The sequence below is a fragment of the Electrophorus electricus genome, chromosome 20 (genome assembly GCF_013358815.1).
Source record: "Electrophorus electricus isolate fEleEle1 chromosome 20, fEleEle1.pri, whole genome shotgun sequence".
NCBI lineage: Eukaryota > Metazoa > Chordata > Actinopteri > Gymnotiformes > Gymnotidae > Electrophorus > Electrophorus electricus.
Genome location: NC_049554.1, coordinates 450,703 through 462,300, shown reverse-complemented (window position 1 = coordinate 462,300; position 11,598 = coordinate 450,703). Strand labels below are relative to the sequence as shown.

Below are 11,598 nucleotides of genomic sequence, written 5' to 3'. Positions count from 1 at the left end.
GCACTTCGTGAAAATGTTTCAAACAGAAACGTATTTCAGAATGAAATTCTTTAACGTGTTTAAAGAATTTATTTGTCATGGACTAATGCTTATGCTTATGTTGCTGTAACTGACTAGCTGTTCATGTGCATTAGCCAGTGTGTTAGTGTTAGATCATCCTCACAGTATTCTATTACTGTTCGATTCACTTCTGATAGAAATGAAAACTGGAGTGGTAGAGTTTCACGATCAGCGTTAGACATATCCTATAAATAAGACTATTTTAGAGTCATTTTAGGCCACTTTATGCAAAAATGTTAAAAGCATGCAGATGTTATTTAGAATATTCAATAATTAAGCTATGTATTATTTAGGCTTGAAATTTATTAACAATCACGTGATTGGTTTGAAAAATTGTGTCAGAATATATATTATGGTACCCCCCCCAAGTTCATTGTAAACAAAATTGAAAAAATTATTGCATCTAAATTTGCTTTATCCACCTTAATTCCATGTTTTATGAATTGCAGTAGGATCTTCTGACTGTGAACCAAGTAAACCTGGACTTTCTTTTCTTTAAAGCCTTTTTAAAGTAACTCCAATGTGAAGTGTCTCACATTGTTAAATAAATATCATCTTTAATATTATTTCCTTCACTGGCAAAGGGAATGAGGCCTTAAAGATGACTGGGAATTTCTTGTAAATGGGATTGTGACTGATTAGCAGAACAGGATAAAACTACCTGATGTACATCCAGTTTATTTAAAAGAGCAGGAAAATTATTACATCCGGTCACCATGGACACATTCTGGTTCCAGAGTAATCTTCCAGCTCTTCGTCATCTGGCAGCACTCCAGAATTTCCGAACATGCACAACCACAGGGCAGTGTGAAAACCTCACACAGACGGTGCAGTAGGCCTGAGTACGAGTCAGTAGGAGCACTGATGGTCTAACAATAAGGACAGAGAGGAGAAGAGGAACAGTAGCCTCTAATTAACACTGAACATTTTCCATCTCATTCTGAAAGCAAATCATGAAATGACAACATTTACCACCCACTTTATTATAAACATTTATTTATTGATAAACACACTCTAATAAATACATAGTGTTATGCCTCCACTGTCCGCTTGGTCAGTTCCTAACCATTGAGCCAACGCTGACTGGATATTTCTGGATCCCAGACCGATCACCCCAGCACTGATACAGATGTGTAAAACCTCCAGCAGCAATGCTGTGCTTGATAAACTTGTATCAGCTCAGCAACTACCACCATACTACTACCAACGCAATAGTGATGCTCGGATTAATCTGCCACCCAAATAACATCTGGTCAGTGATCCTGTGTCCAGAAACTGACCAATGAGAAATGGGATAGAAAATGACTGACAAATTGCGCTTGCCACTTGATGGATCTCTGTCTGTAATTGGACTCCTTTTAAGTGTAGCCATAAGGCACACACTGTTGCTGGTGAGAATGTGAAAACACAAAGGGTTCAGGTTAATCGAGAGCAATTGTGTGACGGAGAGAGAGAAGCTAATGCAAATTCTAACTACAGGCTGTGTAACTTATTACATCACTGATATAACAGTGAGGCTTACTCTTCTCTTACTCTTATTGAGTCACTTCTTATTGAAATGACTCAATAACAACAAAAGTTTTTAAAAAGTAACCCAGTACTCTCTATTAATAGAAATCACCTCAAAGCAAGTTTAACATCAAAGTTAGTGGTTAAGGTACTTGACTTATAATCAGAAGGTTGCCAAGTTGCCACTGTTGGGCCCCTGAGCAAGATCCTTCACCCCCCAATTGCTCGTCATAATTGTAAGTTGCTTTGAATAAAAGTGTCAGGTAAATGCCAAAAATGTAATATGAAGAATAATGGGATTAAAAATCATCCTCGATGATTACAGATAGCATTACTCTTTTGAGGCATGTGATAAAAGAGACACTCCCAAACAACTAGACATCACACCTTTAGATCCCCAGCCAAACAAGCTATGAACACCTTAGTTACCTGCATGCCTTACAGGTGTGCTGTAAACACTCTCCGGGTGTGGCGCTAAGAGCTGGGTTAGAGAAACCTGTGGAGTTACAGCTGAATCAGCACACAGGGAGGAACGCCTCAGCAGCTAATGAGAACTTAGATAAACTATTACAGAAATTTTGAAAGGTGTATTATTATAAAAATTAAACCTCATTAAGCAAAAGCTGGTGAAAAAATAAAGACAAAGCTGGTACAGAGTGGAGAGCAGCATTAGTGCCTTTCGTGAAACAAAAGCAAGTTTATTTGAGTCAGTTATCTGCTGTTTCACCTTCACTGTTGGTGAGGTGAGGAGGTTCATAGAGACTGAGGGATTGACGACGCAGGAAAAGGCCATCAGGGTCAGGGTACAACTCTGCTCCATTTAAGATCCACGTTGGCACTTCTGTGCTATCTGATAATATTCTGTGAGCTGCAATTTTTCTTCACTCCTGTAAACATTACATCAGATGATTTGTATACAAAAGTGATAACTCCACCTTTTCAAAGGTGATCTAATTACTTTGTAAATACCATTGCACTGTATTATTGGTGGAGGTATGCACTGTAGTGTTTGGGAACATGTTCCAACCAGATTCTTATTACAGGCAGCTATACTCATACTGTAATAGCAATGTACTGTTATTTTGACACCTATACTCTTCTGTGGCATAACAGCATCTAAGAATTGGGTACCATGAAAAGTAACCTTAATTCAATGAACATTTCTTGGATGACAGGTCTCATTTAAAAAAAAAATTAAAAAGAATTACAGGACATTCAGCTACCACTGCTCAAGATGCTCACAGTACACACAATAGGGAGGAGGGGGGTGTTAGCAGGGGCTCAGTTGGACATTTGGCAACATCAGTACTGCCAAACCAATATTGCAATGAATAAAGAGCATACCATACAGCAGATAAACCTGCCTGCTCAGTAGTGCAACATTCCTGAAGGTGTCAGGAAGTGGTATACATGCTTAGGAATCCCAGTATACAAGAACTACTAAGAAAGGCTTGCCTAATATTCATCTTGCAATTCTTGCTTGCTTTTATCCTCTTGGACAGGCCATGCATATCTTAAGACTACCCTCTGCTGTTACAATTACATATTCTATCTAGAGCTACACTGTATTGGTTTGACTGCCTACAATAGCACCATGGCAGTAAAAGGGCTTCAAACAGTAGTGGGACAGAAGACTCCCTTAGACATTGTGTGTAGACATGAACAGCATTAAAGCACCACCCAGGAACCACTTTTCTTTCTTTTTTTTTTTTATTTCAGATAAACATTAAACAGTACAAACACTAGGGGGAAAAAAAAAAAAAAAAAAAAAAAAAAAAAAAAAAGGAGCTAAACTATATGAAGGTCAAACTGGTCTTCATAGTGCCATACTTCCTGTCAAGCTGCAGTCAAGATGTCCAAATTTAGAGAGAACCCCAACACCAACTTACAAAAGCAAAAAGCAAAATTCCACTTCATGTCTCCCCTTGAGGAAGAATGAGCTCGGGGCATGTGTAAGAGGGACTCGTCACAGTGAAAATGGCTGATGGCTCCTTACATTTCACAGACCTTCCATGCATTTAAAAAAAAAAGAAAAAAAAGAAAAGAAAAGAAAAAGGAATGCTGCTTGATGAGAAATGAAAGCACAGTACAGTGTAGCCCACACACACAGCACAGAGGAACGCAAACATAACCGCTCTAAAATACCAGATCATTTTATAAAAAGGAGGGAGGGAAAAAAAAAAAAAATTACAAAGCATAATGACTCAAAGGGCATAAGAGTCCATAACGGTGGAGTTAAAAGACGAGTTATCGCAGTCTTTGCACAATCCTTGTGTAACGATGAGCAGTCTCTTACTTCCTGTCGTTTGATCTGGAGCGACTGTCAAAGATTAAAACAGCCATGTCAGTATTCATCAGAACACCATTTGGATACTGTGTTCAGGTCATTTCAGGCTAATGAGAAGCAAATACAACCCTGTACCTTCTTGATCTGGAAAAGGATCGAGATGGTTTGTGGTTCCTGTCTCTGGACAGAGACCTCTCCCTTCTACGGTCTCGGGAGAGAGACCTAAAGGCACATCAGACAGACATGTATGCATATAAGTTTTTCAATTGTGTGGCAACCTGAGCAAGAACCAAGGGAAGGGATGAGGCCAGGGGAGCCATGAAAAGGTATGGCACTTTACCTGCTGCGGCTGCGACTGAAGCTCCTCCTACGGGGGGATCTGGAGAGGAGAGAAGGGGCGACAAACAGAGCCAGAGTGAGCCACATGGGGGGAAAACAGTTACTATCTGCCCCTTTAGCCCTTATCCTGCCAGAAACTACCTGCACTCAACACTCTCACCAGGCCCAGGCTACGGGAGGGAGAGAAGGAATTTAGCTCCACGGGCCAGAACAGTACACGTGAGGGTTGGTCAATAATGGCAGCTCTACAGGGACTTTTAAAACAGGAGACAGGTAGTTCTCCAGACACAGCCTAAACCAAGTCCCAGACCGAAGGATTAAAATAAATAAAAACCCTCCCTTTGTGTGCCTTAGACTGGGTTTAATCTGTGGCTGGAAAACAGCACATTAAGACCCCAACATGAAGCCAATTTGGGGCAGTAAAAGGGCCAAGAATGCCTTTTTAAGGCACTTTGGGGGGTGGGGGTAGAGACCTTTGTTACTATAGCAATTTTTAATGAAAAAGAAGGAAAGAAAGACAACTCAGTGCATCAAAAAACAAAACCGATCGCCCACAACGCAGTCAATGAGACCAAAGGAGCACTGGATCATAATGCTCAAAAAGAAAAAGAAAAGAATTATGTAACCTGCTGTTCGGAGTTTAAAGAGAGACAGCTCCATATTACACCACTTAAAAAGGAAAACATTTTCCTATATGATTTTCAATTAAGAACTGTCCCCCTTTAAACCGTTTTGCATACCAACCCTTGTATTTTTGATTCAAATGAAAAGACTCCTTTTCAAAAAGATGAAACCTCTTCATTTTACAACTGTATTCAGCATCAAACTGTATGAAGCAGGAAAAACTTACTAGTCTTTTGGTTTTCAACAAGCTAGAAATGGCGAAGGGGAGGCGGACTGCCGGCCGGGGAGGCGGGACTGGCGGAATAGGGCAGGCCAGATGCTGCCAGCTGATTAGTTGGCTTGCGGATGGGGGCTGGTTGTAGTGGTTTTTTCCTGCTTTTATTGGTTAGCCGAAGGCTGTTGCTGGTGGATTGTAGTGTAGACATTTGGGAACGTAAAACGCTGATTGGTCAGGAATGTGAAGTGGGCCGCTGCTGATTGGGTGTTAAGGTTGGAGGAGGAGGAGCTGAGAACGGCATGCTCAGGAACCAATGGGCTGGTGCGACCTGACGATTGGCCATGCCTGGGTCATGTGACACGAACCCAGCCAGCTGATTGGGGCACGCTGGTCACATGATGCTGAAAGAGGACTAGTTGACTGACTCAGAGGTTGGTGAGAAGAGGCATGGTGGTGACTCTGCAACGGGGGTTCATTTTATTAATATAGATGATAAAAGAAAATAAACAACCTTCATTAAATGAAACAAAAGATTGCAATTCAACCATTAGCCCCCCACCCCCAACTCTCACTATGAGAGGCAGAGAACTTTGCAGTCTTCCATATATTATTGCCTTTTAGAAATGTCTACCAGACACTCCAAAAAAAGCTAGCGAGATCTGAAACATTTAACACTACTCTCCTAGTGAAAATCTACATCTCCAAAACTAATCTGGAACACAATAACAAAAGCATTATTAAATCAAGTGCTATTATCCAAAGACAACCATTAAAACCTTAAAATCCAGTCTTGGGCATTTACACATAAGCAGCTAGACCACTGGGTCCATGCTGTCCTGACATCTGCAATTTAATGATCAAACAAATGGCAAGTGATGATGAAAAACTGCATGCCATCTGAATCACAGGGGAGCTACACTGCATAGAACAGCTCGTGCAGAAAGAGCAAAAGAAGCTCAAAGAGCAGGAGATTTATGGGATGGTTATATTGAAAGAAGGGAGCAAAAACCGATTAGTCATCTCTGATAAAGATCACACGTCACACGAGTGAGTGGAGAGATGAGTTACCTGCGCCTGGGAGGTGGGCTTCGCCGGCGGTAGTCGTCGCGTGGGCGTCGGCTCCAGGAGGGAGGTGGACCCCGGTTCCGAGAACGCTTTTCACCATTGGACAGCTCAACCCTCACACGGCAACCACACAGAGTCCTGCATCATGGCACGCGCACACACACACACACACACACACACACACACACAAAATACACCAGTCGGTGAAATAAACCAGCACTAAGACAGTAATTTAAGCAAAGCATTTTCAATTGGCTGAGTAACCCAGCAAGCTGAAAAGCCTGTATGCCTGTCTTCCTGCTCCAACACAACCAGCTCAGCCAACACAATGCTCATTGTGAACTTGGTTCCCCCAGACTCTGCCTGCTAGACTGCCTGGTGTGGTGGACTTGACCACACCACTACACCAGCTGTTCCACCCCATTTCCCTTATGATTCTTCATTTTTACCTGCCATCCAGTTCCCTGACAGCATCTGTAGCATCTCGTGGGTCCTCAAACTCAACAAATGCGAAACCAGGGGGGTTCCTGGCCACCCAGACACTGCGCAGAGGACCATAGTAGCCAAAAGCTCTCTCCAGCTCCGATTTATTGCCATTATTTCCAAGATTCCCCACATACACCTTACAATCCAAAGGGCAGTCTCTATGCATGGTGGGATCTGAAGAAAGAAAAGTGTGTTTAGCAACACTGCTACACTAGCACAAAAGTAGACATAAGCAGTAGCCAGCATTTGAAGCCAGGACTTAATACTATCTTGAAAATAAGTTACACATTTAAAAAATACTCAAATCTACCCTTAATGCCCAAATATTTTTGCAGGTTTGGTAAGAATCTTAAAAATACCCCACTCCAGGTAAGTATTAGTGAAAATCAATCACCCCATTGTCTCCATGGTATGATTTGAATAATGCTTTATATTTCTAAAAAACTAAAGTGGGTGAGTGTGCCTCAAATTAAGCATTCTGACTGGGAAAGATTTACAGTCAATTTCTAAAGGTTTTCCCTTTACAAATATCTAATGTAGGTGGGAAAATTTAAACGTGCATTATTCAAATACATCCACGTTTCCTCCAGAGCAAACCCAATCGTGCTTAAATGTGCAAGTAGTTCAATATTACGTAAAAATACAAGTTAATACATTCCGAAAGAGCTGGAAACGCTACTGCAAGCTGTTCCAGGCCCGAAGTGCACTCATTTGTTTTAGTACACGAAATCAGAAATTACAATACATCTTGTACACAAATTAGCATGCAAAGTATAAAAAAATTGTGTGTTTACCTCCCATTTCAATAGGCCTCAATTCTCTAAACAAAAACGGTTACTCTGCAAACGCGAATGAGAAACTGAAAGAAGAATCGTTCGTTTAGATTTTCATGTAATATACATTTTCCACACACACACAACACACACAACATTGTAAAGAGAAAGTAACAATTCGTACAACAATTTAAGATTCTCTTCATAAATTCAAACAAATTGCCGCCTTTTTAGCCTTAGGTATGAACGCGAGCAAGCGCTAGCATGTTTGAGATCTTCAAACGTAAAAGAGTCTGATGAATGACATTAGCTAGCTTCATGGTGTGGAAATGCATAGCACATGGAAATTCTTTCAGCTCTTCATACATTTCCATAACGCAACAGATGAAAGCCACAGTAAGCGAAAGCTGAAATGGGGAGGTAAGATTAACTGGGCCTAACGTTAACTGGCTAAAGACTAGTAGCTAATGAGGCCTTGCTTTGCATTTAATCGACTACTTCGCTAGCTAATCCTCTTGGTTAACTTCGATAAGCTCTTGGTAACGTAAAAAATTCAAAATTCTGCAAAGCGATATATTCCAGTATAACGAGTGTTGGCTCTGAACCAGCCAGCTAACCTAATCTAGCTCTTCTTGAGCGTAACCCACAAGCACACCCGTCTTTGTTAAACACTTCAAAATGGCGCAGGGGAGTGCTGGCAGATTAAGCAGGTACGTGACCGAGCCATTTCGGACTCATTTCTCTAAGTGAGGGGTTTTTTTTGCGTTAGTGTAATTATTTCTACGTATCATTTGAAGCCAAACGCATTATAAAGTGTCTGACTCTCAAACCGCCGGACCGATTACGGTATTTCTTGTCTATATAGGCGGCCAGATAATTAGCTAGCTAGCCAAGTCAAGCTAGTTAAGATAAGATAGCTGTCGAAAATGGCCGTCGCCTGCGAAATGCTCCTGCGACTAAACCACGTAACAAAAAGGCGCGCTAAGATGCACTGACACAGCCAATTGATACAGCCTAACAATTTACGCGGCCACATAACCGCACAAAACATATTTACCGTGTTCTTAATTCTGTGGTCCTCCGTAGCTTTCGCACCGAAGCGCTCACCGTCTTCTCTGCTGTAAAATGGCGTCGGCGCGAGCGTCGCCGTTTGTCGCCCTGACGTAGGCGTTCACTGTGACGTAATGGGCGGGGCCGGCAAGGAGAAACGAGCCGCTCGTGGGCATCCGGGATAACACTTACACGTGTAAAGCAATGTGTTAAATAAGTGTCAGAAAATGTCTATTGTCAAAGTTATTCTTATCCCGGTTATATGTAGCCTTTAATTTACATTTAGTTTAATCCCATCAGACGTTAATACAGTGTTTATGTACTGAAAATGAAGGCTAATGACGATTGCCGGTCACGCCAGTCAACATTACAAAGAAGAGTGATTCGATGCTTGCCCTTAAATTTAACACAAACTGTATACATTGCGCAACTTTCTTTTATCCATTTTGTATTTTCGACTTGCATTTGTCCTTCTGGGCCAAATGGTCGCTAGTGGAGATGGTTTATTCTACTCAAGAATTCAGAGTGTGGAAATAATGAGTTTGCGCGCACGCACACCTGCATTGCTCACAGACAGAAACCAGCTCATTTAAGTGTTGCTACAGTGATAGAGGTTACATGTTTCTTCTCTTTATGCCATAACTCGGTGATCGTGTGAGATGGGCAGTACCTGGTAACTAGGTCTCAGAGCTGAGATACATCACTAAGAGGAAAATATTTCTGCTTAGACGGAACAGCCAGGGGTAGGAGGCATGTGCGAGAGCAGGACACCTGCAGCCTTTATTTCTTTAAACACTTCATGGAGGCTTCTGAGATGCTTAGTGATGTACTTCACTCCTGACATTAAGTAACCAGGTACTGAGTAGCAATGTGTTATTTGAGGAAGGATTTACACTTGGCTAATCTGTTAGATCATGCTGTGTGCTGTCTGTTAGAGGTTTGGCAAGAAATAAGACATTATAGTAAACTGCTCAGCACCCTTGAATGTTTAAATTTCTCTTTATTAACTCAAGGCCACACTAACATGACTCTTAACTTGACTGTCATGCTCTTTAGCCATTGATTAAGATAAACGTGTTGGGAAATATTGCCTCTCTGATGGATTTAACAAACTAGCATTCTCACATAGACTCAGTGCTTATGCATTTATGATGGAGATACCTGGGCACACAATATAGTTCAAAACCTCTGTGACAAGTCTTACTCTGTTAAAGGGATTACAGAAGAATCACTATGTTGACCACCAGAATGAACACTCTGACAAGATTCCATTACCTGAAAATATATTTATGTGCAAATGTGAAATGGATTCACCTCTGAAAGGTGTTAGAAGTGAAAGCCCATCCTGTCTTTTGTTGACTGAAGTGTGTGAGGTAATGCTCTATTGGCAGAGTTGGCCAGCGGAGTGTATAAAAGTCACAGTGACACACACACACACTGACAGCATAGTGCTAGCGGATATCAAGGAGAGCTGACAGGCCTTGTTATCTCCCCACACAAAACGTGAGTATGTCAGCTGTGTCATTATGCTGAAAACACACATACAGAGATTTAAAAACACAGATACCATGGTACAGCCACTGAATTCACCTGAATTTTCATTTAATTGATTTTACTAATTTGTTTAGTAAAATCAACTAAATTTTAGTTAATTTAAAAGCACTAAGTAGCCAATTTTTAAAAAGTAGGTTAATAATTAAACTATGTTTAAAGTAAAGTTTTATTTTCATTTTGATATATTTTCTGTAAAGCTTTCATTTTTGTTCTTTAATGTGACATAATGTCTCTGTGAAGTGGTATTTACCTATTACAGTTACACATAGTGCATGGCTTTGGAGGCACTGTTGTAGCAGGCATACAGTGTATGTTTATGTCTCTGCCTGGCTCATATACAGATGATTCAGAAAGCCCAGAGGTGTCATCCAGTCATTGGCTTCATAGTACTGATGGCACTGACAGTCACTCACTGTCAGGAGAATGAGAGGTAAGTGCTACATCTCACGGTGAGTGAGTGAGAGAGAGCGAGAGGGTAAAACAAGCTAATTTGTCTTAAAATGAGAGCAGTATTAATAATGTTAAAACCAAGGTCTAATTTTGCCTGTGATAAAATGATACATTAAATCAAGATAAGTTCGTTGTTTACACAGCTGGTGAAGGACATCTGTTCCGTTTCATCTGGAGAATGTCTGGAAACCTTGTGTACTTCACTGCAAATTTGTCTCTACATCTTTTATTATAGTACACAGAAGTCACTCCCTGGAATCTTCTTCGGATATGGCAGGACTGGGATGGTGTTGATGGTCTTCCTTATGCAGTGTTTTTGGTAGAGAGCCTAGAGAGAAGGCAAAGACATTCCATTAATTTTCTCTGCCATCCTCACCATACGTTGCAGGATTTTGTGGTCTGAGGCAATTCCCATACCAGACGTTAATGCAGTTGGTTAAGACACTCTAAGGTGTAATGGTGAAAAGTGGAGAGAATGAGAGGTGCTTTAAATGTGTTCTCCTGCATTACAGCATCATCTACAGTCTTTATCTATTGTGCTTTTCATTCTTTGATGAAACTGGTAGTGTTTGTGCTAGAACTAGTGTCTTAAAACCAATAGTAATGGGTAAAAGTAGTTCGTTTGTGAAAAGTGTTGTCCTTTTATCACAGGACTGTGAAAACACCTTGGCACTGAGAAACCCTCTGCTAGAGTGTGGAAACACAAGCAAAATTTAAATTGTCTGCCACAGTGCACAATGGGGCTTAGAAGGTCTTTTGTTTTGTAGTTTAACAGTTGTTTCAGTTGTCCTGATGATCGCTAGTCATGTTTGAGCTCTGCTTTCATTAGCTAGACTCTATCATGGTTGAAAGGCTTAGTGTCTCTCTCTCTCTCTCTCTCTCTCTCTCTCAGAATAAAATGGAAGGCAGAAACGGACAGGATGTTTCGCTTATTGTCTTGTTGAAGTCAAGGATCACTTTTGAATTAAAATGTTGTTATGCGAGGAATAAATATGGAGCCATGTGAACTAGAATGGTGTAATAAATATGTGTTTTGCAATGTAGTTAGAGGGTTGCTCTTCTCTTGTCCGTGGACTTGATATTGCCAGGATAGATGTTTCAAGCATTGTATTGCTTTCGTATTTATTAATTTTAATTGTTCGTTAAAAATATAACTTCTCTCTCCCCTCGTAGGCGGTCAGTGA

General features: G+C 40.9%; 1 protein-coding gene across 2 annotated transcripts; it reads right to left on the bottom strand.

Annotated features, from left to right (window-relative positions):
• Nucleotides 1–3,508: 3,508 nt before the first annotated feature.
• Nucleotides 3,509–8,520, bottom strand: srsf3b (serine and arginine rich splicing factor 3b). 2 transcript variants are annotated; one of them, XM_027025404.2, is made up of 7 exons: nt 8,418–8,520; nt 7,382–7,446; nt 6,551–6,761; nt 6,105–6,239; nt 4,197–4,235; nt 3,992–4,078; nt 3,509–3,889 (listed from the first exon to the last, which is right to left on the bottom strand). In XM_027025404.2, the coding sequence occupies exons 2-7, from the start codon at nt 7,386–7,388 to the stop codon at nt 3,862–3,864; spliced, it is 507 nt and encodes a 168-aa protein (XP_026881205.1). In that variant the 5' UTR covers nt 7,389–7,446; nt 8,418–8,520; the 3' UTR covers nt 3,509–3,861. The 2 variants fall into 2 exon arrangements, with proteins under 2 accessions (XP_026881205.1, XP_026881206.1); XM_027025405.2 differs by lacking the exon at nt 7,382–7,446 and having other exon boundaries at nt 8,418–8,518.
• Nucleotides 8,521–11,598: the final 3,078 nt, after the last annotated feature.